The sequence below is a fragment of the Labrus mixtus genome, chromosome 18, assembly GCF_963584025.1.
Source record: "Labrus mixtus chromosome 18, fLabMix1.1, whole genome shotgun sequence".
Lineage (NCBI taxonomy): Eukaryota > Metazoa > Chordata > Actinopteri > Labriformes > Labridae > Labrus > Labrus mixtus.
Window position 1 is genome coordinate 23,046,813 of NC_083629.1, and position 27,558 is coordinate 23,074,370.

Genomic DNA, 27,558 nt, shown 5'->3' on the forward strand with positions numbered 1-27,558 from the left:
TTTGTTTGTTTTTTTATAATCATTTTTAAATTTTTAGATCGTATTTTTAGAATTTTTAGTCATAAATCAGTCAATTTGTTGAGTAAAAGCTCTTCTTATTGTCTTTTGGGCAGTGGAAATATATTTCTGTACCCGAGTTTGATGTCATTGAATCAACAAACAAACTAAGACCAACAAAATCAAGAACTGAATATGATTGCACATCTGAATAAAATAAGCACACAACAACACACCACAAAATCATAGTTCTTACAAAGTAAAAGTGTGTAGGTTCAATCATGATGCTGCACTTTATGACAAAAAAAAGCATTAAAGCTAAAAAAAAAAACGTCAACTTTGAAGCTGGAAGTGTGAAATATTTTTACACAGGATGTAATTTTATACTCGTTTGTATATTAGTTGTTAATACATTTGAGACTTTGTTGGAATAATATTGAATTAAAAGAAGAAAAGTGAGAAAGGGGAAGGGATATTTACATTTTACTTCTACCTTCTCCTTCTTCGGACACTGTTACTTTTGTTTTGTTTGATTTTTATACTCATTTTTTAATTTTTAGTTTGAAATAAAGTCATTAATCAGTCAATTTGTTTGAGTAGATCAAATCAAAAGCTCTTCTTTTTGTCTTTTGAGCAGTGGAAATATATTTCAGTACATGTGATGTCATCAAATCAACAAAGACCAACAAAATCAAGAACTGAATATGATTGTACACCTGAATAAAATAAGCAAACAACAACACACTGGAATCAAAGACAGAGTGAAAGGTGGATATTTTATTGAATCAGGTGGTAGGTGTGCTGTTCTTCTTGCTTTTGTGTCTATCAGTAACCGTCCTCCACATGTTGCTTAGGGAAACTCGAGCCATGAGCAACGTGATGGTGAAGTTACGTCGGTACCATTCTCTGGAAAAGAAAGATAAAGAAAGACAATTAAATCAGATGACATGACAACAACAGAGACAATATAATAAACAACAAGTAAAGCTCATTATAGCTTAGTACTGATACTTAATAAAGGCATTCTTACTAAACCTAGCAGCTCCATGCATAAAAAAAAGAATTAAAAAAATAACTAAAAAGACAAAAGGAGCACTTTTACAAATATAATCAGGTTTTTCTAAGTAGATGTTATAATATTTCATGATTATTGAATAAGCAGCAAAATATTTTAGTTTACTTTTACAGTCCAGATAGATTTCTTTCTAATCGTTAAATGGGATTATAGATACCACTGTCATGTCTGAGTATGAGGATGCAGCCAACGGTTAGCTTAGCTTAGCACAAAGACTGAAAACAGGGAAACAGTTAGCTTTGGTATGTGCAAAAGTCACAAAGTCAACCCTCAGAATCATTAAAGCTCTTTGTTAACACTGAAGAACGAAATAAATAAACCATAGCACACTAAAAATAACTTGACTTGTCACTTTATTGTGAGTGAACGATGTGTTTCGCCTGTAGCTTCCTCAGGTTCGCCCTCTGTTCACACGTTTAAGCACATTTGTTTGAAAGGGGTGTAAGATGGTAGAGGTGGAAAATGACAATTCCTGATTTGTATTTTTAATGCACAGATATATAAATGTACCGATCTTCACACTAGAGGTTGATAAATTAAAGGTATACCATACTGCTTCTTTTTACACACACATATATAAGAAGCATTTCTAATATTCTGATCCTGTTTTTAAAGGAAACTCGTGTGTCTCAGGCTGAGTAACAGAACAGTTTTTACGCCTGTTGTTCTTCCTCTCTAAGCTTACATAACTCCCTCTTCACCTGTCTTAGCAGGACATCCCTGAATCATTTATAAGTAGTCCAGTGTGCTGCTGCAAAGCCTTCGACCTGAAAGGTCTCAAGTGACTTCGTCCTTGATCTTTTGACGCTGGCTCCATTGTCCATTGTCTAATTCATAATCTAATTTAATTTGGTGATAATATTTCAGCTCTGGCTCTCGGGGGCCGATGTTTGTTAGCTGGTCTTACATCCAGACACAAAACTAAAGGAGTCTCACAGTTAAAGTCTGTTTTTCTGGATTTAACACCTTTGGACATTTAGCTCCAGCTGTTAAATATCCGATATCTACTGAGTGAAATGATAAAGGTATCTTACTATCTGATCAGACATTAAAGAAACATGTTGAAGTGCTGGCTTCTCTGACAACAATGCAGCAGCCAGTATGTCCTCCTTCTAACTTTAGATTCTGCTCCTGAATGATCTGGATTTGTTTGGACCAGAGAAGGTAGGCGGTTTTAACACACCCCCTACACGGCCGTTTTGGATGCCCCTCGGTTTGCCAGATATGAGAGCAGTTATCAGGTCAACAGGTGTTGCAGCGATGGAAGCGGGTCAAGAGAAGTGGTTCAGATAGAAGTGATTGTACCCGACCTAAAAAGCCTCTGCATGTTTCTAATAAGCTCCACGAGCAGAAACGTGCTCAAACTAGGATCAATATTGGAGATGCTTTTTGAAAAATGGAGAGAGGTTAGAACACAGAAAGGTTTACAGACCCATGCAGAGCTGGATAAACACTGAAGCTTCAGAGTCCACCACATGGTGACCTGTGTGAGCATCCACTCTGGGGGGGGGGGGGGGGGGGACAGCTCTCTATGATGTTTAGAATTTAGACTGCAGTACCCATTTTAAACACTAGGTGTCAGAGTTACATACTGCTCCTTTAAGACTCGTCTGTGATTAGTTTTGAACCTATTTGAATCTCTTTTACATCTCTTTATTATTCAACAAGTCTCTTTTTTTGAAATGCCATGTGATGTCTGGTTTAGAGTGATGATATGAAAAAGCTTTAGTGATCATTTTGGCCATTTTTAGACGTCTTTAATCACACACTATTGTTCCTATACCTTTGCTTTGTACACATGATATGAATATATTATGAGATTATTATGTATATTCTGTGATGCTCCTTTTCCCAAATACAAAGCATCTTAAAGTATTTCATCTAATGGCCACATCATGCAAGATTCTGCAGTAGCTTCAAACCTTGCAAATGAACAAAACTGCAACGAGTCGGATTAAACGTAGATAAAATTAGATATTTCACTGCAGAGAACAAAGCTATGGAACAACTTGTTGTGCTGAAAGCTCATTTGTAAAACGATTTCAGATCGACTGAGCCAGGAAAACAATAACACCTTGGGAGGGGAAGAAATGAGGCAAACGCTTTGAATACTGAACACTTAGATGTACCTGAGACAATAGCTGGAATAACAAGGACACTGTGGTGCAATCTAAAGTAAGAGTTGAAATCCCACTGACAGAAAAAGAAAAGCAGTGGTGGAGGTGATGTGTGTGGGCTGAGCACTTCTGGAGGATTCACTAACCTAGAAAACAAGTCAGCCACTTTGCAATGCTAATTCATAGAAAGCGTCTCAGAGCCCCTGCAATGTTTGTTTTTCTCTCTGCACAAAGTACAGTATGTAGAACAGTGAGGGTTAAAGCCCGCAGCTCCAGTGGAGGGACTCGTGCCCACCAACCCAGCAGCAGCAAAAACAACTCACTTGTTATAATTTGCATGTCGTGTTCTGTTTGTGTCGAGGAAGCTTTTGTAGAACTCGGCCATTTCTTCACTGCCCAGAGTCCTCCGTCGTCCTGAAGGAGAACGAGAGAGAGAGAGAGGACGCAGCACACAAAATGATATTCTCATTTCCTTCTCATATCTCCAGATGTTACACACATTTTTGTTTGGGATTATCAGATTTAAGTCTGTCAGGCTGAGCAGTCTTCATTTCTGACACAATCTGACAGACTAAAAAACAGCATGCAGGATTTTTAATCTCCCGTTCTTCAAATAGAATCCTGTGCACAGGAGAGTGTCTGGTGTGCAAAAGAGTCTTAGCATGTGAATAGGACACACACACACACACACACACACACACACACACACACACACACACACACACACACACACACACACACACACACACACACACACACACACACACACACACACACACACACACACACACACACACACACACACACACACACACACACACACACACACACACACACACACACACACACACACACACACACACACACACACACACACACACACACACACACACACACACACACACACACACACACACACACACACACACACACACACACACACACACACACACACACACACACACACAGCTTATGATTCAGTATGTCTGCACATCTCCTCACCTGTCTCATCTCGTGCTGTCAGGCCTTTTGCATTCAGCTGTGAAATGATGAAAGCTTCTTTATCCTGCAGAAAGCATGAAAATGTTTATTTTACTTTCTATAGAATTAAGAACATACATAAAAAAAAGGAAACAGTAGCAACAGACAAACCGAGTTATCTGCACGAGTCGCTGAGCAAGAAAGGGAATCAGAAGTGAAGTGGGAGCTGAGTGGTCTCCATAATAAAGTGGCAGGTAAAACTTAAATTGGATTCACTGCATAGAGAAATGCATAACATAAACTGTTGTTTAGTTCAGCTCATGAGGTTTTATAGTGCAATGGCGCCATCTGCTGGTGAGGTTAAGAAATATCTGCATGCTGAAAACAGGAACATCCTCTGAGATGTCATTTTTGATGAATAATGACGACAGTTATGATGTGACACTGATTCTGTTGACGCTCTGCCTGTGCTGGGAGGTCAGAGTCAGAGGTCAGAGTCAGAGGTCAGAGGTCAGCTGCAGGGGCTCAGGGTGGAGGATGTTTGCTGACTCAGAAGCTTCCCTCCAGTTCAGCTGGTTTAATGGGAGGTTTGTCTGTAAGTGTGTCATACTTCTGCCTGAACATTTCCACAGAAAACTATTTCCTTCTTAATGAAACTCTTGAAACAATAAGTGATTAATCAAAAAACGGATGCAGATATATCTGTGTAGGTTGAACTATTCCTGGAGTGTTAACGTCTTTTATAAATAACAAAACAAGATATAAACCTTGCTGAAGGTGAAGTTTTGTTTGGTCCAGAAGTCGTGGTTCCAGTCCTCCGTCTCCTGCCTCAGGTGTCTCAGATGTTTCTCCAGCTCCGTTTCGTTTTCGGGGACGTGGTAGACGATCGGCCGCAGGTTTGAAAGAGGGTTCGGCGGACCGATCCAGTCGTGTGTGGCGCTCGCTGCTGGCCTGAAGGGCAATCTCTATAGAGCAATGAAGAAAAGCAAAAAGATTAAATTCAGTTTGCTTACACCGAGTAATCAGACACATGGGGAAGGCACATGGTTCACAGACGCAGCTGCCTTCAGCCACCTGCTTATCATTTCTAAGCAGACGGCCGGATGAGACGAGCTAAGCAGCAGAGCAAACGTTCCAGGACTCAGAGACTAGGCAACAGGTGAATATAACTGCAGATATAGAGTCAGCTGAACGCTCCAGGAGTGATTATATTCATTTTAAAAAATGATATAGTTCTAAAAATGAATACTGTCTCTCTATCATCAGTTCACACATAACTGGGACTCATTGTAAATGTTCACCAGTACCCAAAAACTAAATAATAAGCTTTGGATCAAGCTTCAAATTAACTATGACTGAGAACCTACACAGACGTGTTTGTATTTATGATCAATTACTAGATTTATGATTTTGTCAACTTTTTTGCTTCTACTCCACTTTAACTCGAAGGTCAACACTTTTCACATCATAATTTTGTCATTCTTCTTTAAGGAAAAGCTAAAGACCCAGCTCTTTCATGAATACCTACTAACTTAATGATGATGGTCTCCATATTATTGATGATGATGATGGTAATGACGATGGTTTTTGTTTGATAACGACGACTTATAAGATGGTTTCTATACTGATTAGAGCTCTCAAGAACTGCCCTCAATGTTGTGCTTTGCCTCTGGTCACTTCCTGTCAGCACCTGTGTGTCCAATCAGACTCAAAGCTGATCGTTTGCTCTTACTGACATTGTTCCCTTTTTTCTAGATCCTTGCTTGTGTTGTTCTTACTCTCTGATGTACGTCACTTTGGATAAAAGCGTCTGCTAAGTGAATTGTAGAATTCTTCTTCTTGTGTGATTCAAACCACATACGTCAGAATGCAGTGATCTCGACTTGGATTTTAAAACCAATATGGAAGCTTCATCATTACCTTTCAACTTTACAGTCATTTACAACCAAAACCGAAGGAGTGGAATCTTATTTTGTTTGAGTTGCAATCCTCACAATATCTTAAATAGTTCATCTGTGCTTTCTAAACTTTCCTTTGAAAACGATAAACTCATCAGCAAGTATGACCACAAGAGTAATGTAAAGCAATACAATAGCTTTTACAAAACTTCTACATTATCAGTTTTTGTTGACATGGTCAGAAAAAGTGATTGTTCTGAAGTAAGGGAAGAAAGTTTTAACCTCTGCCGTCAGAAAGAGCTCATCTAAAATGTAAACTAACGTAAGGATAGGCTAGACCAGGGATGGGCAACTTTGGTCACAACAAGGGGCCACAATCATTTAATTCTCACTGCCAGGGGGCCAAATTGTAGAATACAAAAACGATTACAGTCAATTATGTCTCCAATTTAACTCAACATATACCAGTGATCAAATATTATTATGGACATATTTCTGGTTTTCATGACTTCATGGCAGATTTTGTCATGTTTTTCTTCCTGTTTCCAATTAATTGATGTGTAAAAATTTACCTGAGGGCCACGTTGAGGGTTGATGGGGACCCCTGTTCTAGACTGAAACTAAGAACTTTTTCTCATTCATTTTTTTATTTTACTTAATTTTGTCAACACGCAATACAGTAAGTCCCGCCTCTAACATGGCAAACAGCCAATAAGACTTTAGAAATTTTAGAGCGGCATCTGTGGTGGCCAATCAGATTTCAAGTCACATTTGGAACATCACCTGTGGACAGGCTCCTCCTTCTACCACTAATGTAGAATTAAAGCTTAGCAACCACATTAGCAACTGTGTCATGGCAACACACGCACACACAGGTCAACAACTCTGAACAGGCTGTGACGGTAACGAGGAAGTTAACACTGCTGGTCAGTCAAACATTCATATCTGTTCATCTTCTGTAGAGGTTAGACTGTGTTTGTGATGATTTACGTACCTTTGGTTTTTTGTCCTGTTTGGCTTCCTGTACGGAGCTGCACAGCCGAGTGTTTGCAGCTGATAAGCGGTGTGGGCGCAGAGGAGCGTGGAGGGTGAAAATCCTCCGTGACAAACACCCCACTGCTGCTGCTGCTAATGTTGTTGATGTGGAGGACGCCATTTTTATTAACCGAAACTAAACTGTATTCAGAACACAGAAACCTGCTGTTAATTTAATCCTACTCTACAGTTTAGGGGGGAGTTGTTGTAGGTGTCCTTCGAGGAGCACAGCCACCCGCTTAGTGACGTAAATCCGACAATGAAACGGTGGGCTTCATAAAGTCACCGGCACGGTCAGGGTGGAGTCAGCCGGGCGGGGTTATCATTAAATGAGGGGCGGGTCTTTTACTCAAAGTGGGACTGTTACTACTTTAATTTTGACGTATTTCTATTCACGGTATTATTTTAATCCTACTTTATAAATTATTTTACCCTTAACAATTTGAAAACTTCTTCTGCCAATGATTTACATAAATTAAATTAATAAATTAAATTAATAATATTTAAAAAAATATTTGGTGACATTTGACTTTAAATTATGCTGGAATTTTGTCACTAATGTATTAACATGTATTAACATTTTTCACACTGTAGCCGGCTGCAGCACTAAATGTTTCTTATTTCTCAATCTGTTGGGCTATTGTTGAAGAAGTGTAAAGTACAGTTATTTAATTTCATTTATTTTTTTTATTTGTTCCGTACATGTCAAAACACACAACAGAAAAGGAAAAAGAAAAAAACAATTCACACTTCATCCCATGTACGGAAAGGAGCAGGGAGAAGAATAAATCTTGTTTTGCCCCTTACTCAAAAAGCAAACAATAAATGTCTGTATAAACTGTTAGACCATAAAACTTGCTTATTATCTTACAATCAGTCAATTAAATGACCCTGCCTGTATTTGGGACAGGCGTCTTTAAGGCAAAGACCTTTAATTATTTTTCAAACAAAACTTGTGAACATGCAGCAAAGATGGGAATGACCTAAAAATTGTAACTTCACACCAGAAAGAATATTTAACCATGTTCAAAATTAAAATATTGATAAACAAATCGCTAATTTGATCATGCTGTGTACAGCAATACAGCATGCAAATCTGCTTCACAGATCTGTATGCATACAAGTATTATTCTGTTTTTCTTGGACAGATGTTGTAGTTTATCTTTATTTGTTATGTCTTTAAAAAAAAAAAAAAAAAAAGACTACTTTATTTCAGGCTGTTTTACTACATTACAAGTTGTCATATTTCATCACATATTTTGTTCATCCTGGCAAATTTTTATATATATTTTTTTAAACATACAAGAATACATACAACATTAAATAAAAATTAAAAATAAATAAAAATCCAAAGAAAAGGTATGAAGAGAAAAAAAATAATTAAAATAATATTTAGAAAGAAAAAATAATACTAATAAGAAAAATAATAATAATAATAAAATTAAAATGAAACTGTAAATAAAATGGGGGGGGGGGGGTTCTTTCACTACTCTCTTAATTTAATATAATTTAATGTAAATTAAATTTGTTATGTCTTGCTGCTTTTTCTCCTTATTTTTCATCTGCTCACTATTTTAACACCAAATGCATCGGGGCCTCTAACAGAGAGCTGCCTTCATTTGTCAAAACACGGGACACATTGGTCTCCTTACATCAAAGTTTCTATAATTCGTTATAGATTATTAAAGTAATAAATGCATGAGAGGGAAGAAAAAATAAAAACTAGTGTGATTGCACTGTTAAGTGTCCCCGCCCTCGCCACTACACTGCAAACGGCGACGATTTAAAAAGACTTTAAATAGAGCGAACCCAATGTTGGCCAACAAAAACTTACACTTCGTTAAAAATAGTTAAGGCGATTAACACCGAAATAACTCTTCACATCATTTTCTTCTTCTTCAATTTCGCTTTATTTCACGTTATTTCAACATGTAGTCAAGTCTGTAGTTTGACGAGTCTAGAAAAAGGCCAGTAAATAATTTAATCTCCTCCCAGAAACTCCGCGCTAGTTCATACGCACGACCCCGGAAAGTAACTACTAGAAGGTAGCTCGGAAGGCTAATGTTTAGCTTTAACAAGAGGAGGTGCGAGCTTTTCCACAACTGTTCAGATGGCTGTGCGCTGGCTATGCAGGTAAGAGTGACAGTACTGACGTGACAAAAGGTGTGTAAACGTGTAAAGACTGAAAAACAGTGGAGTTATTCCGCCAAGGTGGGGCAGAGTCAGGTGATCATCGGGAGCTAGCTTTACGCACTGACACGGACAATGGCATTCTGGGAGCACTGTGCAGGGAGAAGGCGTGCTTTCTTTGACTCATAAGGGTTGTTTAGATGATTATAAGGCTTGAGTGTTAAGTGTATTTTGTGGGTTTAGTTGTTTAGGAAGTGATACCCGTTGGAGGAAGCCCCTCGGATGGTCTGTGGGAGGGGCGACACCAGCCCGACCGCAGTCACTCAGTCAGTCAGTCGTTAGGTGCTGAAGCTGACCGGAGCATCCTCATCTTTCCTCATCCTCCTTTATCTGATTTTTTTTTGGGATTATCTTTATCGGATGCTCCTCTGCCCCGCGAACAGCCCCTGCTTTGGCTGATGGAAAAAGACATCCGGAAAAATGTGCGCGAATGTGTTCGGAGTTTTGAAAAGGTGAGAAATGCTGGTGTGTGCGTGTGTGTGTGTGTGTGTGTGTGTGTGTGTGTGTGTGTGTGAGAGAGAGAGGATACAGCTGACAGTGGAGATGCTTCAAGGTGTTTCAGTGAGATCCAAAGGTGTGGTGTTGTGCATATTCTCTCCCCCCCCCCCCCCCCCCCCCCCCCCCAAAAAAAAGGAATGATACACCCTGGCTGTAGCAGCTGCTCAAAGCGGGATTTGGTGTGGTGACATAATGCGCCAAGCTGGTGCAGGAGGACCGGTGCATGCAGCCTGGAGCTGGGGAAGGTGCTAGATGTTTTTTGGGGGGGAAGGATTGAAGCAAAGGAGGATGCTGGTTGCATGCTACCTCATGCTCAGTTCGCCTTCATGCTGTGTGACTCACGGGAGGGCTGCAACTAATGATCATTCGAAACCTGCAGAAAATCAGAACGACTAATCGATGAATCTTCAGTTTAATGCAGTAGAGGATGTAAAATAGAAGGTGCATCTTATTAATCATCTTAATCGTAATGTTTCTTAATTGGTTGTATTGTCTTATTACTTATGTTGTGTTGTGTGCAGGTCTTGTGCAGCACATAATGTGCAATATCTGTTGGTGGTGGTTTTGTCTGTTTGCATATATCTGCTTTTCTGTTAACATGTGGGTATTGTGTTGGTTGCAAATGTTTTTATTTAGTGATTCTCCAGATGAGGCAGCTGAATGTTTGCAGCACTTTGAGTGCAAGACAAATTTCCCCAAGAGGACGATAAAGCGTATCGTATCGTATCGTATCGTATCCCATAGCACAAGACCACAAGATATAACATCATATAATATAATAAATAATGGAACATATCAAACATGTGTTTAATAAATGCAATAATTAATATTTATTTGAAGTAAAGTTAGTTAAAAAGTTCAGCATTTCCTATCGGATTCTTAATTTTCTGATATTTTCTGTCACATATGACGAATAAAAGTAGAAAATCCTCCCAATAAGGAAAACGGTTGATGCCAGTTTTGCTTAAAAATGTCTGTAATTAAATATGAATGCAAAGCTTTATTGTCATTAAACTGAAATGGCTGACCCTGAGGTCAACTTTAAATATGAAAAGTATTCCAAAATTAAAACAGATTAAAGAACAAATCAAACGGACGTACAGATGAGCTTTAGACAGCAGCAGTCCTGTTTACAGAATGGATGTGTTAATCAAGAATTTTGGGGGATTTTCTTTTCTTTTCCATCAAGTTGTCGATGAATCCGAACAGCTTTTATTCTGAAAACAGTGGCAAACCTTTTCCTTCTTTACTGTACATAAAAAGAAGCCCGTTCCTTTTTCCTCGTCTCTCTCTCGGACTAAATTAAGGCACGAGGTGTTTGCCAAGCTGGAGTGGATTTTACCGAGATTATCCTAATAAATACTCAGATTTGCGAGCTCTGGCTCATGCTGTTCATCCACTCCTCTGGAAAAAGCCCGGCCCCTCGCCCTCTTACATAAAAGTACTTTAGGGAGATGCTAATACATAATCCTGTCTATTCTAATAAGTGTCACTGATGCTGCGAATAACAAAGCATCATATTGTGGGCTATTCAAGTGCAACGATCAGCGTCATGCTTTCAGGCGTCTTGGCTAATAATGCCAGCCTGTCACATGACACACAACCTCCCCTCGCTGAGACATGTTCTGGTGCAAAAAAAACCTCCAATCCGCTCCTTTATCTTAATCCTGTGTTTTAGCCTGTAGATAGAGGAGAGTTCACTTTGATGAAGGCGTCTGTGCAGTGATGTGAAGAATTTCCTCACAAGCAGTTTTCCCCTTCCTCCCTCTGTTCTTTTATTTACTGAATTTCTTCGGAGGCTTCGTTTCCGTACTCTGCAGGGTTACATAAAGGTCGTCGAAATGTTCAGTGCTTTGATACTTTTGGACACCACGTGTTTTAAAAGGATGCAATCTCGGTTATTTTTAATGACCGATAGTATCAAAAAGTAAGGCGGCTTTTAAAAAATACAACAGATATCCCAAAGCTGAGAGAGAGAGAGAGAGAGAATAAGAACTTTTGTCGATGTGCTTACTGCGAGTGCTCCACCATGAACTTGTTATTTATTGCGCAGTAAAAGTTAAAAGTAGGATGTGTTCCTTTTCTGGCTCCTTCACCTGATCAAATTATTTGGACATTATCGACCCTCACATCCATTACAGTGTCAGTTTCTGTTTGTTTTTCCTTCACATTAGTGTACTGAGGCTTTCTAAACAGACTTTAAATCAGAAACAGTTTCTCTGTGAGAATATAGAACCTGCATCTGAGGCTTCTTCTGGTTTCAGTGTAGAGCTCTGCAGTGTTCAGTGATACATGTATAGTGTCAGTGTAGATGTGCCGCTCCAGGAGGCTTTGAACAGGAGTCAGACAGGCCTCCCTTCATCTCCAGTCTGAAGTGAGCGCTGAAGTTCAGGTGCGGCCTTTAAACCCTGCAGCACCAGAGAGTTCTTATACCGCCTGCAAAGCTTTCCCTGAAGTGATGAAAAAGAGACGAAAAGACGACGCAGAAACGACGACAATGGAGGAAAAAGAGACTTCTTAACAGATGGAGAATTACTATGAAGACATGAAACAAGATAACAGAACTACAGAAAGATGCAAAACAATGAGAGTCAGTCGAGCTCTGGCTATATGGGCGACCAAGCCTTTTTTATTTGGTGGCTAAAGTGCATTTTCGGTGGCCCAAATCTAAGCCTTGTAACACTATGAAAGCACAAAAGATTTATTGGAAGTTTTCACTTTTTTAAGATTTATTTTGTAGTTTTTATGCTTTTTTATTAAAACGACAGGACAGTGGAAAGAGTCAGAAATCAGGGAGAGAGAAAGAGAGTGGGGAATGACATCAGGGAAACAAGCCACAGATCGGATCAAACCCGGGCTGGCCGCTTTGAGGACTGAAGCCTCTGGACATGGGGTGCAGGAAATAACCACTAGGCCACTAGAATTTTCACTTAGTTACTTACTTAGATGCAGCATAGGACGCTCACTGCCCACACGGCATCCAGTAGATATTTACTTCTTTGCTCTGTGAATTTCAGTCCCTCCCTTTTTATTTCTGCAGTTTAAATAGTTTTATATGAAAGAGTGTGATTGTGACTTCAGGGGTTTCTGCAGCCAGCCTCAAGTAGACACTTGCTCTTCTGCTTTGGCTTCAATTTTCAACACACAGGTTTACACGATGCAAAATGCAAAACACATCAACTCAACAAGAAAAACAACTTAAAGAGGGAGGGATAGGTCAAGAGACACAATGCAGCGACAACACAAAAAACTACAAATACAAACACAACTACAAAGAGGCAAATTGAATGGAACAAGACAGAAAGTGGCTTTTTCACTCCCCTGTGAAACACTTTGAACTGCTGTTAAATTTGTCTTAAGGGTGCTGTACAAGTCAAGTTTGATTGATGGATTGATTGAAATCAGAAAATAGTGAAAAGTGTTCATGGTTATTTCCCGATGTGTCGTCATCAGGTGTTTTGTAATGTCCAAAAAAAAACCTCTCCAAACCAAATATATTCAGCCAACAAGGTTTCATCGTTATGAAAAATGTTTAACTTTAGAGATTTTTTGGGGGCTTTTAAGATGATTAAATCATGTTGTCTGTGTGCAGACCACGGTTATTAAACTGACTCTGTAACGTCACATTTAGCTGAAGGCGTGTTTCTAAGTCGTGCTGTTGAACGGGAATACATCTCACAGCTGAAGGCACCTGTGACACACTTTGTTTAACCGAGTCTTCCTGAGTGAGAGTGCAGATGCTGTTGCATATTTTGGGTGTTGGTCAGCTGCGTTTGTCTCTCCCTATTCAGTATTTAAGGCTCTGCGTGTGTGCATGTGTGTGTGCATGTGTGTGTGCATGTGTGTGTGCGTGTGTGTGTGTGTGCGTGTGTGTGTGCGTGTGTGTGTGCGTGTGTGTGCAGGCAGAATCGTTCTAATGTGGATTAGAGAGCTAGATCAGCATCATGTCAGCCACCGAGCCGGATAGAAACGCTCAGCGATACTCCGACCCGTTGTCATGTGGGTGTTCGTCTTGTCGAGACCGAATGTAGGTTAACCTCGTTCATTCTCTTGCATGACGGTAACGACACATTTTCATGAATTTGTAATGTGGGCTTTTTTTTTTTCTTTCTTGTCTCGTCTTTCGCTGGGTTGTCACTCGATCGATCTGGAGTATGAAAACGGACTCACAGAAAGAGGTCAAGAAAAGACTCCTCTGTTTGCTGATTTTAACCACATAAGACATCTTTGTGTTGAGGGACGTATTTACAGATCTCACTATACAGCATATAGCATCATTCATCAGAGTATTGTTTATGCTTTCTGAGATCAGTGGCTTTAAACCAGTTAAACAAACTCTGTATACTTTCAGTTTATTGCATTTAAATCATCTTTACTGTCTGAAGAAAAACTACGGATAAAGTCTGACTGAAAAATCAATCAATCTTTATTTGTATAGCGCCAATTCTTAATTAATAATAATTATTTTAATGTCAAGACACTTCACTAAAGAGCTGGTAAAAGACCTGTTTGTTATGTTACAAAGACCCAACATTAATCCATCAGGAGCACTAAGCAACATTTAGCAAACTTCAAGAGGCAGAAACCTCGAGCAGAACCAGACGTCTGCTGAGACTGTTGGGCTTCAAAAATGGGATAGAGGGAGATGGGATAAACTGAGGAAGAAGGATAGGGACAAACGGAGGAGGGGGGGGACCTACAAGACATGAGAGGTCAGGAGCTCCCAGGTAAATGTGTGAATGTTAATGGCTGTTTGAGGTCAAGAATGGAGCTCACCCTGAAAACCTCAGGAGTGTTTCAAGGAGTTTTGTGCAAGAGTGAAAACTCTAAAACAAAAAAACAAAAAACATTCAAGATGGATCATAATTTATTTTCGGGTAAAAGATGTCATCTAGTTTGTTGTTGTGTGGCTAACGTGGATGAGTAACGTATCAAATCAACCTCTCCGCCACCTTTCATTGTGTAAACTTAATGAACAAATATCACAATGACACCGTGAGAGAGGTTTGAATGAAACCACGTCTTATATAATGAGGTTGTAGTTTCTCTGGGCTGTGTTATATTGAGAGGTGGTCTTAATATTATAACATGCACACATGAGAGAAACTAGAAAAATAACCTTTCAATATAGAGCCCTCCAGAACATTATGAATAATAGAATGAGGAGGGATGTTTACCTTCCTGACGGTGTCAACAAAAACTGGAACATTTTTAAACTTTGTAAAAAAGTAGGGCTTGGACTGACATACTAAAAATAAAATCTTTTTAATGCTGCAAATGTTGATGTTTTTTTTTCCGGTTGCTGCGGTCTCGAGCAGCTCTCACAACGTCTCCCGCTCGCCTTCATGCCTCTGTGTGTGATGCATGATGAATAACTCAGTCGTGCTTTTATTTGCCACAGACTTCAGGCAAACTTTGCAACGGGTCAGTGTTTCTCTTCTGGGGGTTGGATGCTTTAAGATGGAAACACTTACAGACGACTATGGTGCCTGTTTTGGGAACAAATTCATCACTGCTAATAAACACGATCACACCAGAGGGAGTGCAGTTAAGCTGGACATGCATCACTTTAAATTCTGACGTTTTACTCATTTCTGAGGTTAGGTTGTCAAAGTGTAGGAAACTTTGACACCAAACAAGAACTAAAGATCTTAAGTCAGAGCTGCCACAAGCAAGAACTAGCAGTGGTGGTCTGTTCAAATTCACAAATCGGCAAATACTGACATTTTTTTTTAACTTCGTATGGGCATTAAAGTTACGTTTATGTCTCTAACCAACAGATGTAGAGCAGAGGAGGTGACGCTGTCTAAATTGCACAAAAATGCAGTTGGTTTTTGTGCAGATTAGACAGTGTGCAGGAGTTTGTTTGCAATTTTTGGTAAATAAGAAGAAGAAATGACCCATTATTGGGCTCCTCAGACTTTTACTATTTGCATGCCATGATGTTGAAACGGTTACAGATGGAATTAGATTTTTACTAGTATCATATCAACGTTTTAAATTCTGGTGTTGTGACTGATAACCCGAGTACTGAAGAGGACACAGAAATGTTGATATAATCTCCAGCACCCATAACAAACAATATGAGGACGGAGGCTCCGTTTTTTTTCCTAATGGCACGGCAGTTCCTGCAAGAGGAGGCTGGTTACATTGCCAGAAACCAGCAGCTAGTCAGGAAGTGACAGCGCAGAAGTGCAGCGTCAGGATTGCTCACACATAAGATGGATTATTTTCATGTTTAATGACTCCTCAGCCTCCCAGGCTGCTTCTCTGACACGTTAAGCACAACAGAACGGCCTGCAAACTGGAGATACCACTCTTCACTTGAACTCGGCTGAGTTTTTCTCTTTGATTTTTTATTTTTTTTTAGTTTTGTGTCTTTGGGGCGACCATCTCCATGACAGCGATTGTTTTTTAAATCAAAAGGTTATATTGTACAACTGCAACGTATCCGCTGTGTGTGTGTGCGGATGCTTTTGTTCCTGCTGTAGATGCAAAGATAAAATCGCAAAAATCTTCATGTGTTTCCACATGGCGCCCACACAGAACGGCTCATTATTAACACATTAAGTAAAATGTGAAAACAGGGTTAATCATATGTACATCAGCTGTAAATTCCTCTGGAGTCGTTGTAGATTTAAATGCGTGCCAGAGGTTGTCTTATTGCCAGCTGCTTTGGCAGAGATCCAGACGTTAGTTGGAGGTCCTGTTCAACCAGTGGGCATCTGAAAAGAAAACTTTTGAAGTAATCCACCCATTCTAGCCTGTACACAACAATGCTAGCTCTGCTGAGGCTCTGTTCCCGCCTGCTGTGAATTGTTGCTCATTGTTCTGACTTTCCTTTCATGCTGCCTTCTTTCTTCCAGCCTGTTTGGGAAGCCCTTTGATGGAGGGAAGAGGATGGACCATGGAGTCCCACAGCAGCAGCATCCGATGGAGCAGCAGCAGCAGCCGTATCACCCGCAGCACCCCGCCATGATGCGGCTCTACGAGGTGCAGAAACAGGTGGAGTCTCTCGGGCCGCAGGTGTGCACGTTCAGCGGCATGCAGAGCGACCGCGACTACAAGCGTTTGGAGCGCGAGCTGACGCGGCTGCTGCTGGACGTGGACCAGGTGGACACGGAGGGCAAGCCGGAGCTGCAGGGGGCCAGAAAGAGAGCGGCGCAGGAGGTGGAGGGCCTCCTACGCTACCTGGAGGAGAACGCCACGCACCCGTCGCGTCTGGCCATCGAGGAGCTGAGCGACAAGGCGCGGCAGCTGATCGACGAGCGGGTGGTGGTGCCTCAGCGTTCGGGCGGGGTGACCGAGATAGGCGACGACCTGGTGGACACCCTGCAGGAGCTCGTGCTGAGGCTCACCCAGGTCAAGACCGAAGGGAGGGTGCCGCTCCGCAAGGCGCGCTACCGGGCACTGACGCGCCTCTGCGCCGTGCAGGATGTCCTCGAGGGCCGCACGCAGCAGCAGACCCTCTCCCTGCCGCTGTCGGGGGAAACCCACGAGTCGGTGAGCCGCATCAACCAGGTGATGGTGAAGGTGAGCGTGGCGCGCAGTCAGCTGGTGGCTCTGCTGATGGGGCTGAGCGGCAGGGACAGCTGCGCCCACCTGTCCCGGATCCTGACGGAGATGCAGGTGGAGCTGGACGCCTTGGATGTTTCCGGGAACGCGGCGATCAGAAATTACAGGAAACAGGTGGTGGAGGAGATTAACGGGCTGCTGAAACATCTGGACCTGGAGGGAGAGGGAGAGGACACACGCAGGTACGCAAAGGGAGGCCGTTTGTGCCGATTGGGGATTTAACACCAGATTTATTTTCATCAGGTTGTCCTTCTCTATCGAGCGAGCAATCCTTTTTACTCTGTTTCCAAAAGAGCAAGGTGAGGTCTTCTTCTTTTGCCATGCCAATTTTTCAAAATAAAATACATTTAATTGTCTAATGAGACTAAATAATTACACTTGACATTGATCAAAAAAATCAGTATCCATTATCAACCGTAAAGATTTCCTCCAGATTTCTGTCAACATACTGATTCTTCAAACTTCAGTGCAGATTTTTGTGTTAGAAGATAAACAACTCCCCAGGAAGGAGGCGCTCTGCGTTTCTCCAGCAGGTCGGGTGGTAAACTGGGAGGACTGCTGGATCGTTGTTGAATTTCAATTTTGAAATCTGAATCATGCTTCACTGTCAGGAGTGAATTAGTCTCCACTCGCCAGAGAAAAAAACCGATAGCAATAAAACGCCCATCTCATACTTCATTATGTACAAGCAGAGACGAGTATTGATTCAAGGACCACTCCATTCACATGTTTGTATTTGTGAGGCCTGGTTTTGGGGGCCACGGTAAAAAAAAGAAGGTTGTTTTATAATAAGCATGCACTGAAGATGAGCTTATTTTTAATGAAATAGTGGAATAGGCTGATGTTTCTTCATAGAGGATGAGATCAGGGCGTTTTAATATTTATTCACTGCAAACTGTCAGAACAGTCGGATTTAGGATTGCAAATTGTAAGCGCTTAACTTAAACGACCATTGATAAAATTAACGATCAAGCAGTCGATTAAGTGTAGATTTTTTCTCACAGTACTTCAGTGGAATCACAACATCACTGACGTTTAATCAGTCTGCACATTCCTAATATTTTATGATCACCATAAACGATTTCATTATGATTTAAACCATCTCATCAAGGCTAAACAAACTGTACTCTGACGCTGTTTGATTATGTTTCACATGGTTTGAAGTCCTGCGGTTTGTCAGAGCAGTCATTCAGTGTTTGTTCCTTCAGGTACGACTTGGCTCAGAACAACTCCATCCGTGAGATCGAGGCGGTGAGAGCTCACGTCTCCCACCTGCGAGAGGGCGTCCTGCGGCACTGCTACATGGGAGACCTGAGCTTCAGACCCAAAGCCGAGCTGCAGAGCCTCCTCACTCACCTGGACCAGGTGGACACGGCTAAGAACCCTTGCATCAGAGAGGCACGCCGCCGCGCCGTGGTCGAGGTCCAAGCCATCGTCACCTTCCTAGACCTCCGCGAGGCTCTGGTCTGCCGCCAAACGGGTCCCAGCGAGCATCCGTCGCACCGGTCCGTGTGGCTGGTCCTGGGCAGCCTGTCGGACCTCCAGGCGCAGGTGCTGGGCTTCGATGGAAAGCGTGCCGACAAGAGCTACATGATGCTGGAGGAGCTGCTGACCAAACAGCTGCTGGCGCTGGACGCTGTGGACCCGCAGGGCGACGAGAGCACCAAGATGGCGAGGAAGCAGGCGGTGAAGTTTGCCCAGAACATTCTCAACTACCTGGACATGAAGACGGACGAGTGGGAGTACTGATCCGTGAGAAAAAAACTTTGATGGGAGACGTCGCTGCAGGAGTGGAAAGGTGGTCGATGATAATGTCTGTAAATTCAAAAAAAAAAAAAATTAAAAACTGGCACGTTATCATTCCATGGGTTGTAAATATTGACTCAAATCCCCAGAATGCACTGCAGCAGCGCTTTTATTTAGTTGTGGTAGTTGTGGCCGATCCTGCAGAGAAGTCAACAACACAGAACTCCTTTTGTGGAACACAGTTGGAATTATTTTTGGGTGCTCTTTTTGAAAATTTTCTTTTCAAATCCCACATTTGTGTGTGTGTGTGTGTGTGCGTGTGCGTGTGTGTGTGTGCGGTCGTTTGTTTGTGCGTGTGAGATGTCGTCGGTTGTCGTCATGTTTGGTGTGCGTGGTCGTTGAAGCCTGCTGCTGCCAAAACACTAAATAATGCCTGTTTTAGTGTTTGTTTTCTCCAGACTGCACTTGATATCGACAAATCCCCCCGAGTGTGATGGAGTGCTTCACAGTTGCTTCCCCCCCCCCCTTCCCCCCCCCTGTCTGGCCCAATTGAACCAGTCGATGGTAGAGTAGCAGATGCATGTGTTAAATACAGTGACCTAATTAAGAAGAGTCCAGTACTACCACGAGACCCGGGTTCAGCCCTGTTGGTTCAGTGCAGATTTCGGCCCTAAAAACATCAAAAATCTGGATTATTTTTCCTTTAATTCGACACCTCTTGAATTGAAATCAAAATAAGTTTCATGTCTATTTGATAGCATGAACAAAACTTAAATTTGAATTTAATTAAATTTGCCGTTAAATGTGCTTTTGCACCATCGCTAAAGGTTTTTGGGGCCTTTCAGAAGCTGAATGTGAGGTGACAAATCAGGCGGTTTTCCCGCTGCTGTTGCCTGCAGGTAATCTGTGTTTAAACAGATGTAATTAGAGGGAGAACTGTGGGAGTTTGCAGCTTTGGCGTGAGGTCACTCGCCACTCCTGTGCGACCCTGTTTATCCCCCTCAGCATTTGGTCCGCGTCTCTGGTCGCGCTCCAGTTCACACAGACGTGGCACACTCTCCAAAAAAACCCTGCAAACCGCAGCTGTCGCGGGTCAGCCGGTCAAATATCAGCAGAAAACATGAGATCATATCAGCGTCAGTGAAGTTTAATGTTGTGAGGCAGCCTGTCAGCTGTGAGAAAGTTGTTTGAGCGAGAGCAGGATGTTTGAAAGATCAAAGTACCTTCCCCTCTTTGCTGCCTGTGTAGCTGTTAGTCTGTAATGTGCTTCAAATGTTTGTTGTGATTTTGTGTGATCGCGTAAGGCTATAAATGGATCAGGTTTTAATTCAGAGACGGAGGAGAGTAGGATTTTTTATTTTTATTATTTTTTTGCTACTGCTGCTGCTGCTTTTTGTTTCTACCCACTGCTTTCTACTAAGTGTGACTGTGCGAGGTCCCTGGAGAGAGAGAGAGGAAGAGGAAAGGAGGCAGCGATATCCTCTGGATTGACACATCAAGGATGAAGATAACGGGGCCAACAGTTGCGTCCTGTGCGGTGGAGAGTTTTGACGGTGATCAAGGCCGACGGAGCCTTCTAGAAGCTGCTCGAGACAGTGGGAGGGAGGGGAGGGAGGGTAAGGACTGGGAGAGAAGTCCAAATCTCTTGTGCCTTTATTTTCACCCTTCCCTTTGAGCCGGTTTGTTGTCGTGCAGCGACTGAAGAAGGAGCGAAGCAGCTCCGTTCTTTTTGTATTCATACTAAAGCACCGAATGTGTTTAAGGAGAGAGCACCTTGGCCACTGTCGCCAACGAGGAATTTGCACTACCTGTCAGAAAATTTCATGTCAGTATTTAATCCCCCCCGATGAGGACTAGAGGTGGTGGAGTTCTGGTCAATAAATTGCAGTATCACAGAAGGATAATAATACTTTGTGCTGCAGGCAATAAAAATGAGTCACATTGTGCTTTCACACTGCAAACAGCAGAGCTGATGGGGATCTTGCTCCAAAAAAGCAATTTGGCAACAGAAGCCCAAATTTCAAAGGACAAGGCTGAATAATTAGCATTACTAAGTTACATCACAGCTTCCTGCTGACCTGTGATAATGAATACGTTCAGTTCTGAGATGATCGTTTCTGCAGAACATATTAAATTTCAGAGCTCAAACATGACCTCGGAGTCAGCGGCTGAGAAAACAATTACAGCTCATCTCAGTTGTTTTGAAGCGTTCGATCATAGCGCTCGGTCTGTGTCAGGAAGGTGGACTTTTTCCTTTAACTTAATTTCTTGCAGAGCACTTTAAAATCTTAAATAACAATAAATAATAAACATGTCAGGCGGCATGTTGTTTAAGTTTCTCTCCCCTACATTTAGGGCTAGACGAGCAGCATTCAGTCATTTCATATTGTGTGACTGAGTGCTGTCAGACGGGGCCCCCTTAGGGAGGTTTCTAATTATCATGGCAAACTTTGCAGAACTTCAGCAACTGCTTTGGTTTAAAGTTTGTCAACTGATGTTCACAAGGTCAAAAACAAACATTTAATTTGATATTCAAGCAAACAGAATTCCTTAAAGTGCAGGAAAAGAATGGAAAGTCTTCATCTTTTCTGATGGCCAGTTAGCAGCTAACGATTTAAAAAACTAGCTGAAGCCAAACGACCTCACCCCACTGACCCCTCTCTTGATTTTCCATCAGCTCCTTTTTTTTGACCTTTTTGCAGTGTGAACGCCAAACTAAAGTGTCATGTATTGATCGTTACAAAGTTGACATTTCATTCGTTTGCTCGTCCCGGCTGCTTTGACAGTTCCGTGTGTCACTGCTTTTTTTTTTTTGGAAACACAAAAAAAAAAAAAAACACAATGCAGTGAACTCCCACATGCCGCGTACATTGAGCTGCTGCTGGAGGCATTTTTCTGGCTGGTAGCCTGCAGCTCGGCCTCCTGGGTATGGAGCTGACTCATGTGGGAGAAGATTAGATTAAACAGTGTTCATTAAACATTGTCAGCCGGCCTGGCTGCTGTTGCAACAGATGCTTTCTCACAGCGAAACCTTATGCTCTCTCGTAGACCAAACCCACCCGGACACACCTTAAGTTCACATGCTCTTTTTTGTATGCAGTATTATATAAATAAATAAATAATGTACATTGGATTCTAGCGGTTCAAGGCATTTCTGTACATTTCTTATTCTTTTTTGGGATATTTTATCAAAGATTTTACATTATATAAAGACATGTTACTTCTGTTTCATTGTTAGAGGTGTCTTAAAGCTTTTTTTTATTCAGTGTTATCGACAGATTCATGAGTGGACGTTCTGGAAACCTAACAGATTTATTCTCTGTGGTTTAAAGGTCACATACAAAGTACTCTTCACCATGTTCCTCTAACTCTAACATGTGTCTCTAGTCCGTCTACAAACCCCCCAATTATGAGAAAAGTCCATCCTCTCCATCTTTTGCCTGCTCCACTTTTCAGAAAATGTGTGCTCAAACAGGCCGTTTGGAGATTTTCCCTTCATGACATCACAAAGGGCAGTAGCCCCTCCCCCAGGTGGGTGACACTCCCACAGCTAGGTGTTTGTTCTGAACCTCTGAGTCTGCCTTCTCAACGTAAACAGTAGGACATGGAGCGAGAAAGACCGAGTACACCCAAGCCCTTCCAGAGAGGGGGCGTGGTCAGACACAGCTCATTTACATATTTAAAGGTACAGACACAGAAACAGCCTGTTCTGAGCAGGGCTGAAATAGAGGGGTTTATAGACATGATCAAATACAGGATCAGAGTGGATTTAGAACAAGAAACTCCACACACATGTTTTGAGGAGCTCTGAGACTTATTTACACTGGTTGAAGAGGAGGAGGATATGTGACCTTTAAACTTTAAAAGAAGGAAGGCAGTGAAGTGAAGCACTGTTTTTTAAAAATGTTTTTCTGAAAATATTTTTGTTTGAATCTTTGCCAGCGAGCTGATGCAAGAACAAGTTTTAAAAGTCCCACATTTGACCAGTGCAGCTTTTAATCTGTGCTGTGTTCAAACCCCTCACCTAAAGTAGAATCACAAACAAATGTTGACTTCTGAATTAAAGGGTCTGAATTGATTGCAGTATTTAAATGATTTTTTTTGTGGCTGTATATACAAAGAAAGAGAACTGATTTTCTAATCCTGAAAGAATTCAAACGTGTTTTTTATGATTACTAAAAGTCCCTGCATGAGTGTGAAAGTTTGTCACATAACCTCCACTCTGGATTTTGAGAGTGGAGTAAATTCTCTAAAAAGCACAATCCAGGCTTGTCTCCTCGACGGTTAGTGCGTCCAAATTTAACAACAACTCTGTTATTTAACAGAGGGTTAAAACACGTTGGTACCAACTGACCGTACGGCTCCACTGTTTCAGGCGAGGACGCTGGGGACCGCGCCAGAGCACTCAACTCGACACTTGACGGGTGTATACTCACTGAAAACTGGGCTTGTCTAGATTTTCTCCTGGACCTCTACACCCACTTTTGATAGCAAAGTTTTCGCTTTAGGTGACATAGCCTCAATGAATGCACCTGATTGGATAAACATGCAGCTAGTCCTTGACTCATTTGCATAGAATAAAATAGAGCTCTGGTCGCCGCAACAATCCCAATATGCACTGCGTGACTGCGTCTCCAGCTCTCCATAGGAAATGAAAAGAAAGCATTGAGACGCGGCCCGTCTCTGGAACGAACGGACTGAAAACTTCCCCGTAGCGTGCTGCAGTAAGAAGCCTTTCTTGCCCTCCAGGTGGGCTGCTCTGTAAGTGTGTGACGTCTTGAATAAAAGTCCAAAAATATCCGCTTTAAACCCGATTCTATCCAACATGACCTTATTGGGGACGTGCTTCTAAAAACGCTAAATTCAGATGATTTCCATCCTCTAAACCAAATTTAAATTTAGTGTTTAATATGTTGACGCACGTAGACATCTTCATTGTGACTACATTGATTTGTTTTGTAATCTTTTTTGGAGAAAATGGAGCTCTATGTCACAAAAATAAGATACTATATCATGCTTTGAATCACACACAATACTTATTAACAGGATGAAGGAAGTGTTTGTTGTTTTTTCGACTAAATATGTTGACAGAAAATGTTTTTATTTTAGTCCCTTAAAGACTGAGAAAGCTCCAAAACTTGTCCTAACATTTTGAAAGGGTTAGAAAGTGGCATGGACTTGGTTTGAAATCTAATTAAAATGAGAGCACACGAGGTTGTAATAATGATGCAAATTTAAAAATCAGCAGCACATAACATAACTGGATAATAGGTTCTAAAATGTTGTGAAAATGAAATCTCTACTGATTCAAATGTTCCAATCAAAAGCCCCTCACACTGCACTTACATAATCTCCTCCTGTAGTCACCGTCTTCCTCACAAAGATGTTCTCTATCCCCCCCAACGCGCAGCACAGCCGCTAAAAGCAGCTCAGGGTCGTCTCGAATATCTGAACTTGGTGGCACTGGAGTGCATTAGTGGAGAGTTTTAAAAGATTCAGACGGTCCAGCGGGGATTGAAAGGCTTCTTCTGTTTGTCGTCCATCAGCCCCCCTTTAGAGGACGATGCGTGCACACCGGACAACAGATGGAGCGAGCGTCCTGCAGGTTTTTCATGTGTGAAGATTTTTATTTTCTTCCCCTTGAATGAATGTAGTCGGTGAAGAATGTTTGTGTTTCTTTGCCTTTCATTGCACCCAAGTGTATTTCAACAGGGAGACATTAAGATTTAAGAAAACAACACGAGTCTCACAGATATTCAGTATTTTCACCTTTAAAGCTCCTGTGAGGAACTTTTGCTAATTTTGGCGACCCCTGTGGACAAATCCTGATTTTGTCCGGTTCATGTTAAGGTAGCATTTTTAAAACAGAGTTCTCATGCTGCTTTCTTTCTAAAGTTGTGTCATTTTTGCCTTTTATTGGATAGGACAGCTGACGAGAGACAGGAAGTGTTTGGAGGAGAGAGTAGGGGGGGACGAGATGCAGCAAAGGGCAGAGGTCAGATTTGAACCCAAAGCCGCATAACCGCTATCAGCGCTCCCATGCTGCTTTATTTTATCAGTCATATTTACTACCCCTCGAGAGTCTTTGCCTGGGAAAATGTAAAAAACGCTCCGTCTGACACCTACCCCCCCCCCCCCCCCCCCAACAGCTGATTGGGCATCAAAAAAGACGACATAGAAATAATCAATCTTGTAGCTGATTGTCTCTCTAGTTTTTTCAGGACATGTTGAGGCATCAGTATTAATTTTAGTCTGTTTCTAAAAACTCCTCGTAGTAGCTTTAAATGTCTCGGGGACATAAAAGGAAAAGGAGGAAGATGGAGTTGAACAAAACTTTGCTGACTTTGCAGTATTTAGAGAACAACTAAGAACCGTCTGAGAAACATGTCTGAGTCTAAAATCCAAACCTGTTTACTGACAAATTCCAAAAGTCTGATACGACTGAAAACTGAACCTGTGCACACCGAAACGCCCATGCAGGCTCCAGCTGATCAGCAAAACAAAAACCCCAAACCCTAAGCCCCCTTTTCCAGTAAATTCCAGGAAAGTCTGCCCCTGAAATCTTCCTGAGTTGCTCTTTCCTACATGTCACTCACAGCAGGAGATTTTCCCCGACAGTTAGCAAATCATGACTTAAAAAGGACACAGCTGAAGTGAGTTGTGTTGTCACAGATCCAAGATGGCAGACGAAGAGAAGCTACAGAGTGTGACACTAAGATGACAGTTTTTGAAGTTATATCTGCTGGTGCAGTTAGAAATAGTCCCAATATAAAAAAGGAAGAGTGGAAAAGAACAAGGAGTCCAAAGAGGCGTCATCACGTACACAAAGATCGAACAACAGTCACAGGATATTAAAGATCGCCTCTCCTGCCGACTCGCTCGCGGTGAACTTTCTTGAATTATATTTTTTCTTCTGCGTTCACACCTCGGCTCACCTGACTTCTTTCCAAAATTTCACTGAGGGGCCGACAGGGAAGAGTCTGGATAAAGTCAGGGTGCAAAAGTCAGCTGTTTGCGTTCACACATGCAGCTCAGCTTTGGGAAATTTTCAAGAGTTTTTGTGTGAAAAGAGCAAAAAGAAAAACGAGGCAAGCTGTCCCCTGCTGTTTCCAGTCTTTGTGCTAAGCTCGGTCAGCTTAGCTGCTTGTGATAGCTTCGTATTTGACTCACAGAAACCACAGGTAGCAATGATCTCTTCTAACAATCAGCAAGGAGAGGCATATTTTCCAAAATGTCATGGTGTAATAAGTCTGTCCTAAAAAACTTGCATAGATAAAGATACAAAAACTCAGCAGGTGTAACATCCCGTTCAAACCCTCAGTACGACTTCAGATAAAGTTAGATTTATTAAACATGCAGGTTTATTAAGAAGAAGGAGATGCTGCAAATGTCTGACAGAAGTGAAAGATATTCCTTTTTAAACTTTGGGGGGGAAAGCGTTTCACTTGAGCGCACTTTTTGTGTTCTTCGGTCTCCGTTTGTTCCCACTGCTTTGCCTTTCTTTCTGCAAATAACAGGAATGTGTTCTGTGATGACAAAAAAGGTTTCTGCATTGCTATTCCTTTTCCAAATATGTTTTCTGAAGTCGCCTTTAACTGCATTGATTGTGACAGACTTTTTTGCTGTTTCTCCTCTGAGACGCGCTTGTACAAAAAGCACACAAAGACTGGAAAAAAAAAAATCTGTGTGAATGCTCAATGGATGGTTGTGTTTTGAATTTGTATTCCCACTGCAAAATAAAAAGACAGTGTGTCTTGAACACTTGACTGTTGATGTGTTTTTTTTTTTTTTATTCTTATTCCTGAGTCTTGCAGCTGTGCAGAGAGAACACAGGAGGACCCGACGAGGTCCTTCAGAGGTGATCACAGAGCTGGGGAAACTTTTAAAAATGCTTTTCCCCCCGGGTTATTTTAAGAAAAACATAAAGCATCGTCAGGGGGACGCTGGATAAAAGATTTTTCATGGACCACAAACTCACTCTCTCTGCTGTAGGATGGGCATTAAAATTTCAGCTGATGCTTTCAACCAGAGCAGGTGTCTCTCGCACAAGGGCACTCTGACAGGACACATGGCTGCTGCAGGAATCAAACGTGCACTCAGTTACAAAGCATTTTACCAATATCTGCACAAAGATTTAACTGATTTATACGATTAGATTAACCTATCCGCCTCTGATAAAGGGAGACAGATTTAGGACGGCCGAGCAAGCGTTACATGATGAAGATGACGATGCTGTCACAGAGAGTTCCATAACAAGAGGAAAAGGTTTTATTACCCGACAGAGCAATGGGGCCATGTTTTAAAAAAAATCTGATTTTGAGATAAAAGCAGGCAAAGTTTTACGAGGCTGCCAAAGTTTGCATTGCAGAGTCATTTTTAATTCCTGCACCTTCAATTGATTTGATGCGAAAATAAGTAATCAAGTCTTTTAGATGAAAGCAGTGAC

The 27,558-nt window shown here is 41.6% G+C and overlaps 2 protein-coding genes across 4 annotated transcripts; one reads left to right on the forward strand and one right to left on the reverse strand.

Moving 5' to 3' along the window:
- Nucleotides 1–754: 754 nt before the first annotated feature.
- LOC132993177 (cytochrome c oxidase assembly factor 8) lies at nucleotides 755–7,361 on the reverse strand. The gene is made up of 5 exons (XM_061062868.1): nucleotides 7,063–7,361; nucleotides 4,938–5,135; nucleotides 4,192–4,255; nucleotides 3,513–3,603; nucleotides 755–903 (listed from the first exon to the last, which is right to left on the reverse strand). Exons 1-5 carry the CDS (start codon nucleotides 7,222–7,224, stop codon nucleotides 783–785), a joined length of 636 nt encoding a protein of 211 aa, XP_060918851.1. The 5' UTR covers nucleotides 7,225–7,361; the 3' UTR covers nucleotides 755–782.
- On the forward strand, nucleotides 6,877–26,876 carry bag5 (BCL2 associated athanogene 5). 3 transcript variants are annotated; one of them, XM_061062867.1, is made up of 3 exons: nucleotides 6,877–6,994; nucleotides 16,658–17,548; nucleotides 18,575–26,876. In XM_061062867.1, exons 2-3 carry the CDS (start codon nucleotides 16,692–16,694, stop codon nucleotides 19,113–19,115), a joined length of 1,398 nt encoding a protein of 465 aa, XP_060918850.1. In that variant the 5' UTR covers nucleotides 6,877–6,994; nucleotides 16,658–16,691; the 3' UTR covers nucleotides 19,116–26,876. The 3 variants fall into 3 exon arrangements, with proteins under 3 accessions (XP_060918850.1, XP_060918849.1, XP_060918848.1); XM_061062866.1 differs by lacking the exon at nucleotides 6,877–6,994 and adding an exon at nucleotides 8,930–9,236; XM_061062865.1 differs by lacking the exon at nucleotides 6,877–6,994 and adding an exon at nucleotides 9,252–9,745.
- Nucleotides 26,877–27,558: the final 682 nt, after the last annotated feature.